This window comes from Lipotes vexillifer, unplaced genomic scaffold, assembly GCF_000442215.2.
Source record: "Lipotes vexillifer unplaced genomic scaffold, Lipotes_vexillifer_v1.1 scaffold343, whole genome shotgun sequence".
NCBI lineage: Eukaryota > Metazoa > Chordata > Mammalia > Artiodactyla > Lipotidae > Lipotes > Lipotes vexillifer.
The window spans coordinates 487,945-506,330 of record NW_006777506.1 but is presented as its reverse complement, the minus strand read 5'-3'; the positions used below and the strand labels follow the sequence as shown (position 1 = coordinate 506,330).

At 38.3% G+C, this 18,386-nt stretch overlaps 2 protein-coding genes across 3 annotated transcripts in view; one reads left to right on the top strand and one right to left on the bottom strand.

The window, feature by feature from the left end:
- SWT1 (SWT1 RNA endoribonuclease homolog) overlaps nt 1-11,098 on the bottom strand; it is an 86,085-nt gene extending 74,987 nt beyond the window's left edge. Inside the window, exons 1-4 of the mRNA XM_007451142.1 lie at nt 11,015-11,098; nt 9,450-9,533; nt 7,895-7,953; nt 3,609-4,347 (exon numbers count right to left, since the gene is read on the bottom strand). Coding sequence (XP_007451204.1) covers nt 3,609-4,347; nt 7,895-7,953; nt 9,450-9,533; nt 11,015-11,095 — 963 coding nt within the window. The 5' untranslated portion in view covers nt 11,096-11,098. The remainder of the gene's footprint in view (nt 1-3,608; nt 4,348-7,894; nt 7,954-9,449; nt 9,534-11,014) is intronic.
- A 3,864-nt stretch (nt 11,099-14,962) lies between these two features.
- TRMT1L (tRNA methyltransferase 1L) overlaps nt 14,963-18,386 on the top strand; it is a 36,112-nt gene continuing 32,688 nt past the window's right edge. The window contains exon 1 of one of the 2 annotated variants that reach the window (XM_007451141.1): nt 14,963-14,994. Coding sequence is in view for 1 of the 2 variants with exons in the window: in XM_007451140.1 (XP_007451202.1) it covers nt 15,264-15,507 (244 nt within the window). In the remaining variant the exon portion in view is untranslated. Of the gene's footprint in view, nt 14,995-15,021; nt 15,508-18,386 lie in introns of those variants that run through there. The other variant, XM_007451140.1, reaches the window with a different exon arrangement.

Here is an 18,386-nt window from a genome sequence, read left to right as displayed (position 1 = left end):
TCTACCCACTCCCAACCTTGACAATCAAAAATGTCTCCATTCCTTTGCCCAAGCAATTTCAGTGGAGTAATAGAGATAAAATCTGATTGTAAATGGAGTTGAAGAGAAAAGGATTTATACTTCAGTTTAAAGACAAGTAAACTATGTTGTTTGGGAGTACATACTTAAACAGTCACAATAAAAACAATGAACTGAAAAAAAAAAATGTCTCCGTCAAGTCAGTTGCCAAATGCCCTCCTAAGAGGCAAAACTGCCCCCAGATGAAAAATTGCCCCTAGAATAGAAAAGCCTCATTCTATTAAGTTATGAAACATAGTAGAAATTCTTTAGGGTTTACTCATCTATATATATACATTCCTAAAAATACTCGTATTCTAGGATAAAACATGTCACCCTAAGAAACACAACAACAATGGCAAAGGTAAAAAGAGCTGGCCTTCGGTGGTGGGAAATTTTTATCCAGGAGTAAGTAAGCCATTTATAAAAGTGACATGACAAAACAAAGGGAACTTGAAGATTATGATATGGCTGAGGGAGGAAAAGCTGAAAATGTTATCATTTATGGGTGTTTTTTTTTTGTTTCCTAGCAAAGATTGAAAATCTCAATTTTTCACTGGCACTTTTGGTGAGTGGATGAGACTCACTCAACCCTACATACAGGTGACAAGGAACTCAGCAAAAGCCACTACTAAACAAAACATCTTCTAAGAATTCTCCAAGCACCAAACTCACATGTATTTTACAAGACACTGTATAAAAATTACAGATCCTCTTTAAACAAGTGTATCATATGTTGCTTTATTGGGAATTCAGCTTCTACCCAAACTACCCAACATCAATCTTCACCTGATACAACACCACATACGTAGGCCCATTATAGCTTTACTATTCCATGACCCTGGGTTTTATAATGCCTTTTCCATCTGACTTTAAATCTCACTAGAGCTTTAGGTTCTTTTCAGCTAAGGAGTGCCAACCAAGCTAGAGATTATTATAGAACTTCCTGAAACTCATGACATTTGAAGTCTTTTCATTCTTTTACTACTACCCTTCACTCTCGTTGATCACAGGTCACTTTCAGTGGTTTCAATAAACTTTCTGTTACCTCCAAATCCAGAAAAGTTCGTGTCAATTGTCCTGGAAAATCTCCTCCTTATTATAAAAGAAAGTCTTGGTGGGTGTTAAATGTTTGCCTTCCCCTACCATGCTTTATTAAATACATGGACCTGGATAAAGCCTTCCCTAGAGATGACAAAAGGGAATAACAATAATGATGGTATAAATCGTTTTATCTGCTAGAGTGATTCCAAACTAAAAACCTGATTATACTGCTTCCCTGACTACATTTCAATGGCTCTGTACTATCTACAAGATAAAAAACCACCTTTCCCATGAGAGATAAAGAAATCCATTTTCTGGACCCTCGCTTCCTCCCCAACTTCCTCTTCTATAGATTCTCTACACAACTCAAGTCAAAATGAACAACTTAAGTGCCCACGTAGGCTCTTGCCATGCAATTTCATAACTCTGGGCCATTACACAACTGGTCCTCTCCCCTGACAGGACAACACTTCTATTCTTTGCTCTACACATTTTTCAATACCAAGCTTAAGAACCTCCACCTTAATAAGCCCTTCCTTAACTCACTCCCAAATTTATACTCATACCAGCCAAATTCCTAGGGCTCTAATATTTACTTCACTGTATTTGCAATTGTATTTGCTTACTAATCTACCTCCCTGGGAACTTCTTGAGGGTAAAAAGCATCTTATTCACCTCTAAATGCCTAGAACCTAACACATAATAGGTATCTTTAATTAATGTTTGATAAACTGATGAATCTCTACCCTACAGACTCATAAGAATTAAGTGGGATACCATTTATAAAAGTGGCCTATAAACCACAAATCTCTAGAACATTAGTTAGCAATGGTGAGGGGATGGTGCAAACTGAGAAGGGTCTGTATCAAAGGATTATAAAACCTAAGAAACAAAATAAGTCACTTTCTCCTAGGAAAGCATAACGGGATTACTAAATCCAGAAAATACAGTTATTTCTTTGTAAAGTACACTCATTATTTTAGGAAGATAATTATCTACTGAGGAATATATGAGGAAAACAAAACAACAAATATAATATTAAGATGATTAGCTACTGTCAATAATATGCTAAAGATAATATACTCAAGATAAGAACAATATTTACTTGCTGATCCTGTGTCTACATGACTTTGAGTCAGATAAGACTGCTATCAAGGGAATATAAAGAGTTTTAATTCCAATAACTGTAAAGTAATCATGCAAAAATTGCTTCCCCTACAACTTAATATTCATGCTATGTATCTCTTTTGGTTTGTGTAGCAATTCTACACAGAGAGCAAAAAAACCTGTAAGATGCAGTGCAGGGATTTCTCATATTCTTCCTCAGATGTACAACACGAGGGGAACACCAAACAATGATACAAAGATGTTTGGTAGACATACTGGAAAATTCAGATTCCTTGCTTGCATGCTACTCTACAGAACTGGTTATAGAGCACAAGAAGAAAACTGTAGCTTTCCTCTAAGAAAGCAATAAAAAGAACAAACTCAATTCTTTCCTTCTTTGGACTCCTTCAAGTTCAGTGAACAAAGAGTACTCTCTCTCAAGCTCTTCTGGCCTCCCTAGTTACAATCCCTACATTTTTCAAAGGAAGTATCTTATACTACACTCTGTAGTCTTGATTCCTAAAAGTAGGTAGGCTCCACCACCACCTGTTTTTAAGCAGTCTCTAAATTTCAGAACTTCTGAAGTTCCAAAGTTCTAAAAGTTGTCTTAAAGGTATCAATAAATAATTTTATTTGCCATAGAAACAAGGCTGCAGCAATTAGGTTCTCAAATTAGTCCACAAATGCTGACTTATTACATAATTTAGAAGCAAAACAAGATATGCCAAGCTTTCTAGCCTGGACCTCTGTACACATAGTTCCCTTTGCCTGGAACATCCCTGCTTCTCCCATCTCACTCCATCTTGTCTGCACCTGAATAACTCCTATTCAATCCTCAGTTCTCAGTTTACTTGTTATCCCCTCCAGTAAACCTTCCTGAATTAATCCCTCCACGGTGCACCAAGGCCATGTTAATCCTCTGCTGTGTATTCCCATATTAGGTGATAAGTACTGCTCAGACCTGAGGTGGCTGTTTCTGTGTCTCCTCATATTAAGTAAGTCTCTGAAAACAAAGACAGTGATTGTGGTGCCTGGCATATAGGGCATTCAAAGAAAAATTTGTTAAACGAATAGCTGTTTGGAATAATAACCCCTGGATGTTCTATAGTTCCTGGAGTTAGAGAAGAGCCTAAGACTGCCACAGTGCTTTTCTGATAGAACGATCTATAATGGCTTCTTTCTATATTTTTACACATTCCCTCGTATTTTGGATCCTTGATACTTGCCAGGATAGCCTCCTAAGGAAGCTGGAATTATCGTGGTAAAATAAAAGAATCAACATTATCTTCCTGACTAAATAGAATCAGCTCTCTATGATCATTATCTATAATAGAAACAACACAAACCTAAGTACATTAAAACTCTTTGCTAAAGCCTATATTCATTTTGCACTACCTTACCTTGGTTAGGTTTTCACTAGAACTTGAATCATTACTTCTTTGATGCTCATGATATTTTCCTTCCCACTCACGAACAGTCTGCTTATACGTGGAATCTGAAAATAAATGTTCACTTTTGTGCCTTGTCAAATTTAACGAAACCTGGGAGCCTTCCAGGCATTCTTTTTTCTCCTGCTTAGTCTTTAACGTGTTAGAATCTAAACTGAAGACATCTTCTTCTACAAGCTTCTGAAGGGTTTCACGGGATTCTCCTAGGATTTTGAAATTGATCTTTCTTCTTCTAGATTCGAGGGGTTCCTTAATTATCTTGTTGGACTTATAATCCTCAGAAAATTGGATTCTCTTGCATTTCTCCAAAACATATTTTTCAGAACTGTCTCTAAATTTATTGTACCTTTCTTCCTTGAGTTCCTTCATCTTCTCCCTCTGAGCAAGTAAATGAGGCCATTTTTTTTCACTTGCCTGGCCTTCAGCTTTAGGTCTCACATCTTTGGCAATCTTAGGACTGCTAAAGTTTTTAATTCCGTGGTCCAGCTCACTCTTAACATTTGTCAATTTAATATCTTTAACTTTAAAATCTACACATTTACTTATACCTTTTTTAGTTCCATTTGAAGAAGGACTCTGAGAAATAATTTGGTTATCATTTGAGTATGATGTTTCTTGGAGTTTAACAAGTCCTTGGGATGAAGAACTAATTTTTGGTCTCTTTCTTGGAGTGTCAGTTTCTACATTCAGTCTGTAAAGCAGCACAGAAAACTAGGTTACATTACAATTGTACCTGATAATATGTAATATTGCACTGTATCATTTTAGTGAGGAAGTGAAAGAACTGGCCTGATAGGAACTTCATAAAAAGTAAGAAATGGCTACATTAAGAATGAAGTGGAAAGGATTACTCAACAAACGGTTATTGGAATAACTGGTTTGCTATTTGGAAAAAACCCCACAAACGTACAGCTTTATATAATACCAGATGGTATAATTTCAAACAGATTAAACATTTAAGTGCAAAATAATTATTATTTCCATAACTGCTCTACTTCATATTAAATACTTAAAAACCATAGGGGAAAAAGGGAGTATTTATCTGATTTCTTAATAGAGAACTTCCTAAACTTAATAGCAGTGGGAAAAATCACAAAGGAAAACAGTAAACATAAATGACTATTTACTTTAAAACTTTAGCATATTAAAAAATAATAAAATTAAAAGAACTTGGAAATGGTATTTACTACATATGTGACAGCTTATTAGCCTTAGTAAATAAATAGCTCAACAAAAAGTACTAAGGGCTTCCCTGGTGGCGCAGTGGTTGAGAGTCCGCCTGCCGATGCAGGGTACACGGGTTCGTGCCCCAGTCCGGGAAGATCCCACATGCCGCAGAGCGGCTGGGCTCGTGAGCCATGGCCGCTGAGCCTGCGTGTCCGGAGCCTGTGCTCCGCAACGGGAGAGGCCACAGCAGTGAGAGGCCCGCGTACCGCAAAAACCAAAACCAAAAACAAAAACAAAAAATTACTATTTTATTTTTTTCTTCACAACAGCCCTGTACTGCGTATTTCACAGCAATCTATGCACCATGGTCCATATGGTCATAATTAATAAAAACTCAGCATTATAATACCTTTTAAAAGACCAACAAAATTAAATCTTAGAAGTTACCTCTTATCAACTAGTTTTGCAAAATGCTATATTGTGATAATGTAATTGTATATTTGCAACCCAAAATACTAAAGTTCTGAGATCTTTTTAGACATGTTAGACATATAGCAAATACTTATTTTTTATGAATGACTTAAGCATAAACTCAATATCAGCTGAAGCTAAATATCACCATCCTAGATTGAACTCTTGTGATACAAAAATAAATGTGAAATCTTGTCAAAAATTTAATTGTTATAATTAGATTATTTTAAAATTTAGTAACCAAGGTTTTAATTTTTTTGGCCGTGCCACGCAGCATGTGGGGTCTTAGTTCCCAGACCAGGGATCGAACCCATGTCCCCTGCAGTGGAAGCATGGAGTTTTAACCACTGAACCACCAGGGAAGTCCCAAAATTTAGTAACCAATGTTTTAAAACATGATATACAGCAAGAAAAATAATTGCTCAACATTACCAGTGGCTAGGTTACTCTATTAGCCATCATAATGCACATTTAGAATATTAAATCACATACTTACTTTCAACTTAGGTCAAATGAAGAATAAAGTACTTTTTGGTTAATTCTGCCAATAATGGGTACTGCTGATGGCAATAGTACCATCTCTCTAATATTAACTGAGATAAAACTTATCTCCTTTTCAACTCCTAGACTTAAAGATTTGGCCAATGGTTATGATGCAATTTTTATTGAAGAAACCCCACAAACTGTGTGCAACCTGATGAAATGCTTTCTGAATATTTTCAAAAGACTGCTGCCTTTGCTTATATTTTTATTGTTAATAAATTCAACCAAGAATCTGGAATTGTGGTAACAATACAATGTAACTGGCTTTCAGCATGACAAAATTCTCTCTGATTTTCCACCTACATCTCAGCTTTTAATGTTTGCACATCAATTTCAGGACCTTTCCTGTAGTTGAATAGGGAGATCTTTTTGGAGGATGCCATGTATCATAAAGAAATATTTATAACCTTAAGGCAAATAAGTCTGTTTACTACTCCAGGAAGTAAACAACAACCTCAAATGAATCATTTTCTCTGCAAGCAACCAATGGTCATGAGAAATCCCACATTACTGATATTGATATCTACTAAGCACGGTATTACAGCTTTCTTTTGTCCAATCAACGTTTCAAATATATATCACATTGTTTAAATGCACGACAAGGTCATTCTGAAGTATATTGTATGCTGTATACTTTTGTCTTTGACAAAAGAAAATTTCACTACGAGTTACATCTAAACTACTCACCAACATCTGAAATAATCAGAGATTAACAATAAATCTAGATGCTTTGCACTGTTCATGTTACTGATATTGTTACCCTGATTAGATATGGTAATAACTCACACAATAGCATGGTCATTGATCACACTTGGGTTCAGAGATACAGAAATGTCATTGAATAAGACATTCAACTATTCAGTGATGCAAGGGCTGAAGCCAAGTAGCAGATTTTGAGTAAATACTGACGCCAAGTTGAACTTCATTGCATCCTTAGAATAATTTTGATCCTATTCTCAAAATAATTCAACATTATTTTTTCCTCTTCCCAGAGACTATATGAATAAGTCCAAGGGGGTTGAGTATATAGATCAGAACTCCATTTACACTCTTACACATAGATATAGAATCAAGGCTAGAAAATGTGTTCTTAAGCAAAAGGTAACTAGTGAAAAATCAGGCAGTGTTTCAAACTTAAATTTTTTTAAAAAACCAGATACTAGTACAAAAGGCATTAAAAATCTGAAAAATTTAGAAAGCGATATTCAATATAACATGAAATTTGTGACAGAGTATACTTCAACAGATAATAATATAGAGACAAAGATTCACAAAAAAAAAGGAGATGATTCAAAAGAAAAACTGAAAAAGAGTCAGAGGTAAGCTGGATATTTTGATTTTAGCAAACATTAACTGAGCTTGTCAGGGAAGCAGAAGTTTTATTCATAGATTTAATGCCACTTTAATTGTTTTCCTGTAACTCCTTATTTTCAGAGAAACTTTGATCTTACCAACTTTTATCATGCATTATACTTTTTATACTTATTTACCCCCATTAGTGGCAAGAATTCCTTCACCACAAAATTCTCTGAATTTTTTATCCAAAGAACACAGAAAAGTAAGGAGAAATAATCTCCATTATTTCTAACACTATTTCCCAAGTTCTCTAGTTGTAGCCATAACCTGTTTTTAATTAACGTGGTTTTAGACCCTTACCAATTCAATACATTACATATTCTCTTCATGGGTAATATGCAAAGATAATTTATCCAAAATTATTAAATCAGCCTCATAACCTCTCCCATTACTATATATAATGAAGTTATAGATCTTATAAGGGTATGTCAAAATCAAATTATTTGAAATAAAAATTTACATTTTATTTGAAAGTAGTATTTACATAGCATAGAATTCTGATAGACTTTTCATTTCACTCAACTTTTTCTTAAATTTATACAAATATTAAGAAAATTAACCATAATCTGTGATTTAGCTATAAATATTTGCATGCAAAACAGTACTAAACAAAATAAAGGATTTTGCAAATCTAAGTATTTAGTCTCACAATTCAAAGCTAAAAAAAAGTGAAAATATATCAAGAAAAAGAGAAAACTTACTTTTTCAGTTCTTGTCTTCTTTTTACACTACAATACAGAATATCTGTATGATCTGATTTCTGAAAGAAAAAAGATATAATTTAGGAAATATAAATTGTGCACTGGGGAAGGAGATTGGGAGATGGTATTTTTCCCACACCTATGTGTTAGTGAATAGGTTGACAAAATAATTTAATAAATCTTTCCAATAATCTTGTGAGACAGCTATTATTATCATCTCCATTTTACAGATAAAGTACCCAAGGCTCAAACAGAGCAAAAATATCCTAAACATCACAGAGCAAGTTAGTAGCAGAGCCGTGATCTGAAACCAGATCTGTCTACCCTCTCTATTCTACCACCCTGTCTCTCTGTGTATTCTGGGGACAAGAGCTAGGCACAAGAAAAATAATAGAGAAAGAGGGTATAGTCCCTGTCCTAAGGAGTTAAGAGTACAGTAAAAGGATAAAGTAGAAAGGATAAAGGACATAAGTATCAAAGCAGGACAATAACCAGTAAGTTGTAAAAAGAGTTCAAAACCTCAAACACCAAAAGTTGGAATGTACCTAGGAAAAAAAGGTAGACAAAAAATATGCTAAATATTGAACATATATTGAATAAAGATTAATGGGTAAAAGAAAAAGGCACTCTCAGTTAAAAATGCTTAGGCATTCTAAGAAGCTGGAGGCTACTGGTGTAAATTCAGCAGAGAGAAAATAAACGTGCCTCGCTAGAAGCAGGACTGTTCTGAGGAAGAAGAAAAAAGAAAACTGGATAGTTAAGGTGTGACCAAATTTAAGAGGGTCCTAAATGATAAACTAAAAAAGTAAATGAAGATTTTTCAACAGAGGAGAAATATGATAAAATCAGTGTTTTAAGAAGTTTAATAAAGCAAGAATAAATTGCAACAGCAGTTTCATTATGTGAAAACAAATTCTTAAAAACCCAATTCTGCATTCATGGAACTTTCACAACTTTCACAACTACCTTCTCTTATTACCTACAACTGTGTAGCTATCCTGATATACACCTAACTCCCACTTGAATATGATGAGTACTTCACAACCACTCATGTACTAGGTTAATGTGTTTGGTCTGCTGTCACTGTTTCAAATTACTTGTGAGACAGTGGAAAGAAATCTGGACTTGGCTCTGTTGCTGCAAATAATTTTGTGTCCTTTGACAAATCACTTAACTTTCTGGATCTCTATTTCTGAATCTGAAAATGCAAACACTGTATGTGCCTTGGCTATCTCAAAATGAAATTGTAAAGATAAATATAACCATATATGGGGAAAGACCTAAAAACTGTCTAAATTTATATTCATGCTGTCTAATCCCTCATAATAGGGTCTATTAGCACAAAGAAACAAAGACCTTGATAAACGCTTTTTAGTGAGCAGCAGAAAGAAAAAACTCGTTTTCTGTCTATCAGCTATCAAAAAAGTAAGAATAATATAAAGAAAAAAATTAATGGAAAAGTAGTGGGGGAATTTATATCATAAACCTTCTAACTGCACATTAAAACTTAAATATAAGTAATTTTTAGAGTTAGTTACAGTAGCTAAACACTCACCAGTTTTCTCTTCTCTGTTGAAACTGATATTACAGAACAAGCTGAACTAGTAGAATTTGCTGAGGTTTTTTCCTCTTTCTTATCCTAATAATGCCATTTGGAAAAAAGGAAAGAAAAGCACAAAATAAAGCACAGCATAAGAGAGCATTATTTCATCACTTACTATAAATCAAGATTCTTTCTACATTAATAATAAATTTCAGAGGAGAACAATGTTTAAGGGCATTCAAACATTGGTAAGAGGAAGAAAGACCCAACTAGAAATCAGAAGATGTAGGTGCTCTTGGACTAGGGATGAGATGGGATACAGGCGCTACAGCAGAAGGCTGCAGACGACTCAGACAAGGACACTGAGAAGTGGCACTGCCATGGTGGAATTCCATCTTCTACAAAGCAAAACCATATATCCAGTTATTTTTCAGTGGATCCTGAATTCAATAGACCCAGGACAAACATATTTTGAGTACCTACCATGTATCAAAGACATTCTTCTAGACAGTGAGGACAGATTAATGAAAAAACAATAAAAGTCCCTGCCCTCGTGGAGGTTAAAAACTAGTGCAGGTATTTACAAATAAGCAAATAATATATTTAGTGTGTCAGATGATGCTATGGAAAAAAAATAAAGCAGAGAAAGGGGTGAGGAAGGGCTGACAGGCAAGGGTGAGGCAGTTGCAATTTTAAACAGAGTAGTCAAAAATGGCCCCATTGGTAAGTTGACATCTGAATAGAGACCTAAAGAAATGAAGGAACAAACCCTGTGGATATCTAGGGAAAATTTTTCAATTCAAAGGGAGTAACAGCAAGCACAAAGTCCCTGAGGCAGGAATGTGCCTGGCTTATTGGAACAACAAGGAAGCCAAGAAGTAGAGAAAGCAAAGAGAGAATGTAATGGATGAGATGGGGAGAGTAGTTCACTTTGTCAGCCCCAGCAAGGACTTCAGCTTTTTCTCTGAAGTGGAAAATCATGAGAAAATATTGAGCAGAGGAGTGACATATCTTACATTTTAATAGGATCACTCTGCTGTTATGTCAAGAACACAAGAAGGCAAAGGTGGAAGCAGGGAGATCAATTTAGAAACTACTGAAATAACCTAGGAAAGCAAGTTGATTGCCTGGATCATGGTGATAGAAGTAGAGGCGGCAGTCAGACTCTGCTGTTAGAATTTGCTGATAGATAGGATGCAAGTAGAGCATGATGACCAGGGTTCTGGCCCAAGCAACTGAAAGAATGTTATTGAAGTTTACTACGCTGGGAGAACTGAGGCTAGGCACTTGAAAGATAATAGTTTAAGAAGATGAGAAGGAAGCACAAAGGACACCGCCAAGCCTCAGTTTCTTCATCTGTATAATTGGGATAAAAACAGTACCTACCTCATAGAGCTGTGAGGAATAAATAAAATAATGCAAGTAAAGAATGAGAATAACAAGTGACTTTTCCTGGGTCAGAAGGGAAGAACAAAGTATTTACATATCTCATTTTAAAACTGAGGTCTATTTTTTTCATTACACAAAAATAAACTGTAAAAAAGGGTATCTTTAGGGCAACAAACCAGAATTCTTACTTCTTCATCAACATTGGGTGATGGGGCGGTGCCTTTTCTCCGAGATTTCTCTTTTTTTCCATAAGATTCTTTGCTGGACATTTTGAAAAGCTAAAATAAATATCAAAAGCACATTATGTTTTACCACTGCCACAACAAAAACATTAGAAATTATTTTTTTCAGTTCCTTAAAGACTGGAGTTTTACAAAATAATTTCCATATTTACCCATTCTCAAGGTGACAGGATTCTCTCATTGTTCCACTTTATTTTACTTATATTCTCCCTCATAATGATCTGTTCCCCTCCTTCAGCTTCACCTATTACCTTTTTAGGAATGACTCTCAAAACTATGCCTTTAGCCTGGACTTCTCTCTCAAGCATCACAACACCATTTTCAACTGCCTGCCAGACTGCTGTATTTTGCCCCACCTATATATACCTCAAAACCAACTAGTCAAAAGTCTTCATTTTCCCAACACACCCTCCGTCACTCAGAGTGAGACTTCAAGCAAAATACATACATTTTTTGAGCCCTAGTTTCATTATACGTAAAATAGAGATAACTCATCCGAGAAGGTTTTTGAAGAACTCAGATGAAACTATGGATGTAAAAATACCTTGTACAGGATAGTACACAGTAGGGTCCTAACAAATACCGGCTTACGTGGTTGTCTTTCTTCTAGACCCTGAGCTTCTTGAAGAATATGCTGTATTGAAAACTGAGGTGTTCACAAATGCCTGCTGAGTGAATAAATGAGTGAATTTTTCTTCCCCAGAATATTCATTGTTCATTCTGAGCCACTTACAACTCTTGCTGATCCAGTCCCTCTGTCCACTTCCCATCCCAGTCTCACTTTTCCAGCCCTGCTCTGGATCAAGTCTATACTGTTAGTTACTGATAGGAAAACAAACAAACAAACACACAAACATAGTCATTCCTTATGGTCATAAACACTCTCAAGATAGTGTATACAATCATCCTGTACTGGAACGTAGAGGCCAGAGACTAGGAATATCACCAGGTTTGCTGGGGCAAGAGGATGTAAAAGGGGTCCAGAAGCAAAGTCCAAAGGAGAGTTTATTGCTGGCAGTGATATGTATTGACGCTATGAACATAACAAAGACTAGAAACCAAGCAGTTGCAACTACTCCTGGTCAATCATGATCACACTAAGTGAAGTTCTATAAAAGAATGATCAATTACGCTAAATCAAACTTTTAGAATGTTTTGATGATTATGGAAGAAAGAATAAAAATGCTGCTAACAGAGATCTAATAATAATAAAAATTAATAAGAGTAGCCAACATAAACTTCTAAGAACAAATTCTAAATTACCCAGAAATTTTGCTTTGTAAGATAATTTATGGCAGTAACTGAATTCACAGTTGAGCTTTCAGATTAGAAGAATAATCTTCATTTCTCTTTCTTGTTCCAAGGATCCCATTCCATGGGGGGCTTGAGGGGGGTGAAGCGGGGGAAGGCATAATGAAAAATAATAACTTCCATGAGATGAACTGCTTAGAGGCAATGGACTGGTTATGTTACCTTTTACAATTTAAACCCATTCACATTGTGCTGTGAATACAAAAAAACCACAATTGAACCTGTTACCCATAAGACAAATTGAAAAAAAACACCGCAGATAGTGGACTATCAAAGGAAAAACACCCATATGTGTACTATGACAAATGTTTTATACTCATATTAGTGTGAAATTCATATTGATTCTATGGAAATCAGAATACAAACTGAGGGGAGACTTCCTATGCCGGCCAGTCTCCAAAATGGCTCCTGATGATCTCTGCTACCTGGTAATTACAGTCTTATGTAGCCCCCTCTCACAATAAATAGAGACAACCCACGTAACCAACAGGATATTGCTATATGGTAGTATGTGGCTAGGTCTAATGACATTGTGGCTTCTGCCTTACTCTATCTTGAATTGTTCACTCTAGGGAAAGCCAACCACCATATCATGAGGACATTCAAGTAACCCAAAGAGAAGGCCACCAAGGAAGAACTGAGACCTCTTGCCAAAAATGAATTGACTGCAGGCATGTGAATGAGCCACCTCTGAAGCTGATCCTGCAGCCCTAAGCAAGCCTTCACATGGCAGCATCCCTGGTAGGTATCTTCACTGCAGTCTCATGAGACCCAGTGCCAGATACACCCAGAAAGCCATTTCTGAATTCCTGACCCATACAAACTGTGAGGTAATAAATGTTTTTGTTGTTTTATGCCACTAAGTTTTGAGATAACTTAGGCAGCAACAGATAAGTAATATACTCACTTAATATGATTCTTCCAAACTTTGAAGATACCTTCTTCAGGATGTCTCAAGAGCAGGGACCATGCTTAAAAAATTAAAATTCCCATAGAATGCACAGGCTAAAATCTAACCCATTTCATTTTCTGGTTTCCAGCTGGTATTAATGAGATTGACATACCGAATCAAGCTTTCAATGAACCACCTAGTCTTTTAGAAATTAAAAAATCACTGGTTCTTGGATTATGTGCAAATATCCACTACTCATGTCTGTAAGTTATAATGTGTTATTATGCCATTTTTTAATCAACTGTTACGAGCAGTGAGGCAGCATGCATCCAGGAATAATAGTTAAAACTTGGGGATGGGGCCACGAAGAGGGCTTTCAAACTATAATTCACGAAAACTTCCAGGGGATAAATTGTGTTTCCATTAAATTGGGGAGTAGGGGGGAAAACCCCTCCAAATATACTCCCTAGGTACTGGGGGGTTGGAGGGAGGACCAGATTCTTGTTTTGAGTTTCAAATTGCCAAATAATCACACTCGCTCTCCCCTGCGGGCTGAAACAAATAGAAAATAAACAGATCAATGAGATAAACATTAAGTATCAGCTTTATTAACTAGGAAAACCGAACTGAAGTGCGAGAACCTGAGACTAAAAAGAGTTTCCCTCTCCTGCCCTGCTGCCTGTAACATTCGGACCAGTCCCAGGCAGAGTAGCCAGAAAACTCAAAAAATTTCCCCTTGCCCACCCCAGCGGGCTTGAAGGAGCGCGGCTTAAGCTCAAGCAGGCTCAGAGAGTAAAGGCAAGAGAAGTACGGGGGCCGGGGAACTCACTTGCATACGCCTTGAGGAATGTGAATCGCATCAGTCAAGTGCCCCGAAGCTCAACATAGTAACGAGCTTTGGGTATTAACAGCCTAAATATAAGCACAGGGCACTCCCCCCGCCCCCACCCCGCCAAATTCCCTATCCACAGGAATCTTACAGCCACGGCGCAGCGCTGATACTGGGAATACGTAGGTTAGGGCTAAAATAAAAACAAAAGGAAAAGAGTGTTCGGGTCACGGTGTGCGTGAAGGTGCGAAATGAGGAGCAGACCCCCAACTCGAAGTCCACCTGACTGACAGGCGAGCCTGTCAGCGTCCTGTAAACCGCCTAGGCCCACGGGCTCGCGTACTAATAGACTTCACCCTAGCCGGGGCGAGGGGCAGCCCCAGAGGAAGGGCCGGGCCAGAACCCCACCCTCCACAGATCAGGCTCAACCCCGGGTCCGCCCCCAGAGTCGCCCAGCCCAGGCTCGAAGGGACCCGGAATCCTCCGTCCGTCCCGTCGGCCGCCCGCTACGGTACCGGAGTGAGGCGCGGAGCCTGCCTAGCGTAAAGTCAACGATTCCCCCCACACCCCGCCCCGGCTCCCTACCTTATTCACCAGCGCTCGCGCCGGCGGCGACTCAGGACGCCCAGGCCAAGGGAAAGGAAACCCGAGCCTCGCTGCCCGCTGGGAAATGTAGTTCTGCGCTCGGAGGCAGGGTTCCGCTCGAACGCTCCCGAGCGTTCGTTTAGCTTTGCGTTCACTTCCTCTGCGAACTTGGAACTCCGGCTCCGCCCCACCCCGTGCGGCGCGGTGCACCCTGGGTATTGTAGTTTGGGCTGGATTCCGTGGTTGACTCCTGGGACGGAGACGCACCGCGGAAACGGAACTCTCTGACCTCATTGGACGCCGTCCCCAGCCCGCTCCTGCGCAGTCTGGGCTGGCGTCGTAACGTCTCGGGGCAAAGGAAGCGGATGGGACTGAGAATGGCTGTCTGTTGCTTTTTATTTTTCTGCTGACTGGATTTGGTCACTGGTTCTTCGTCTTTTGTCTGTTGCACGCATCCCGCCCTCCCCATTTGCTTCCCCACTCCTCGGATCCGGCCCTCTGGGCTTTCACGCCAGTTGTCTCACCCCGCCGTGAGCCCCTCCTGGTCCCCGGTCGGGCCTGGCACGGAGGCGGTAACTATGGAGAATATGGCGGAGGAGGAGCTGCTACCCCAGGAGAAGGAGGAGGAGGAGGAGGTGGAAGTGGCCCAGGTCCAGGTCCCGACCCCGGCCCCGGACTCGGCTCGGGTCCCAGCTCCGGCCCCGGATTCGGCTCCGGCCTCGGCCCCGACTCCGGCCTCGGCTCCAGTCCCAGCCCCTGCCCTGGCCCAGGCTCCGACCCTGTCCCCGTCCCTAGCCTCTGCCCCTGATGAGGCTGAAAGCAGTAAGTGCAGGAGGCCCAGTTCTGTCTGCCGCAGGAGAAGCGAGAAAGTGCGCCTTGCTGGGGAGTAGGGGAGGCCCTTCTCCCCTGGGATGGTTTTTATGGAGAAAGGCAGTTTTAGAGAAATGGGGGGAGGAAGGAGGAACCCGTATAGCGGGTAAAACGGGTGTAGGATGGGGGAAGGCATCTCCACAAACTTTGGGGACCTCACGGTGAACGATCTGTGGAGGCCAGGTGTGCTGCAGATAGAAGGAAATAATGAGGTTGTGGGCTTCTTCGTTAAAGGGAGTCTTTTTGGTACAAAAAGAAGGTACACCTAATTTGGTAGTTTCCCTCTCAGCCCCGTCTGCCATGGTTCACTAAGTCCTTTAAAATATGATAGAGTAACCGAGGCAACCTGTTTACTGTAGTAGATGCTAACTGCCAAGATTTAGCAACCGTTGCTGTCAATTAGCTTTTGTGCCTCGACAGAGACAAGAGATGGGTTTTTCTCATTATTTAATTTTCTTTAGCAGCTTGCTTCCAAAAAGAATTTGAGGCTGATGAACAGTTTAAGAAAGAGTCGGCTAAATTACAGATGTCTTCCCTGACATAAATACCAATTGAATTTTGTACGTTTTTCCGTCAGAAGTCGGCTGTTGAAAATTAATAGCCCGTATTATTGTGCTTCTGAATATGCTTGCATGTTTTCTAAGTGATGATTTATTGGACCATAAAGGAATTTAAAAGATTGATAAGTAACACTTACTTAGGAATTTTCTGAACATTTTGAAGTGTAAGGTCTAAGAAAGTTTTCTTTAAAAATTTAGTCCCAAAATTGACCTTTATGCTCTTTCTGAATCATAACAAAATATCTTAAATTAATTCGTTGTCTTTCCTACTTCTAAGCCAGTTGTGAGATTAATGTTTATAAAACATTTGGACAGTTATAATCTAATAGAATTATTTTACAATTTTAAAACAACATATAAATTGTTATAGTAGATTTAAGAGTAGGGCAGATCACAGAAAAGACAAAGTCAGCAGGCCTCTGGTAGGCCCCTCCTTATCACAGAAGATCAGAACTAATAGGTGCAAAATAAGGCCAGTTGTTTCTTCATCCACAACTACAACGGGGGAGGAGGAGGAACACTCTCCTGAGTAAGGTATCCTCCCAGCTCATCTCTAGATGGGATATTTTTATGTTTATTAGAGGTGGCTGAACAGCTTTAGGGAATGCATGCTTTCTCCACCTCCCCACCATCAAGAATACGTTGAATACAGTTTGGAAAGTTTTCTTCATATATTCCAAAATTTACAAGTGTGTAATTTGAAGAATGCATGATGTTTGAGAAACCTGAAAATGCATTGCTGGGACAAGTAGGTAATGACTGAGACTCTGAAATGCATTAGAAACATATTAATCACATTTTAAAAATTATTTTTAGATGGTCTAGTTAGCCCTCTGAAATCAGTCTTAACTGGGCAAGATGAAGATGGCATATCTGAAATAGAATTGAAAATTGAGGAAAAAGAAGTGTTAAAAGAACCTCCTAGCATCTTGGACTCATCTGATTTAACAAGAGTTTTGCCTATTGACTCTGGATTAGTGTGTTACAAAAAGATTGAGTGATTTTAAGTACAGATTGACTGATAACAACTGTGTTGAACCAGAAAGTGATTTCAGAGATGTACATAGGCATATCAGGACTCTTTAGACAGATCTTTTAGAGTTTACTTCAATAGCGGACCACAGGATTTTCAGTTTTCTAGCTTTACCAGGCCCCTTTCGCTTACCTTGTACTACTTAGTAGTTGGAATGATTTAAATAAGCACATCGTTATGTAGCACTATATATCTTGTTTCACACACACAGATCTTTGAACTGTGGAAGCCAAAAGCTTTTATGATTTCAAATTAAATAGGTTGGTTTGTACACATGGATTCATTGCCTGAATCTTACTAGACAGTAAGGTCAGACACCTAGCAATTAAAGGTTTCTGTAATGTGGGAAAAAATTTTTACCTGTTTATAGAAATCATATCTCATTGTAAGTCATTTGAACAATATCTGGTATAAGAAGTTAAACAAACAATAGCATTTGTTGCTCCTTGTTTTTCTCATTTTAGAATTAGGTAAAAATTGTTTTTTAATAAATTTTGGCAGGAATGTCTGACAGTGCTTAATTGAATTCCAAAATTATTGACTCAGTGTGCTGCTGCATCCAAAAAGACTAATGATTTTTTTTAAAAATTAGTTTAAAACTTTAGTGCCTGTGGTGTGCAAGTTACTGCACGGGATAGGCAGGAAGACAGCAGTGCCGAGAAATTGTATAATCTAATTATATAATTAATATTAGAGAGCCTTGTGGTTTACCCCCATTGACTCCTATCTCACTGGGATCCTTTCCTGTCAGTTACATCTCCTAGTCTTGCATATTCAGGATTCCACTTTGTAAATGTTCCTTTCCTTGGGGCTACATATACTCAGGTCTCTCTATCCTTAAAAAGAAAGAAAAAACAAGTTACAATCCCATCCATCTCCTTTTTTATACTACCAAACTTCTTGAAAAAAATAATCTATGCTGATTTTCTATACTTGGTTTCTCCTTCCAATCCCATTTGTACTCTGACACCTCACTGAACCTTCTTTCTTAAAGGTCACTAGAGACTTGCTAAATACTAAATCCAGTGGTCTTTTCTTGATCTCTGCAACTATTTGTGATACTTACTGTTGAGCATTTCTCTTTTACAGTCTCTTCTCTCTTGGCTTCTGCATTATCTTGATTCTCCATACCATTTTTCCTTTTTGAACATACCCTCTTGATTTTCCTCAACGTCTCTTACAAATATCTACATACCTCCATACCTCACTTACAAATTGTATCCATTTATATTAATCAG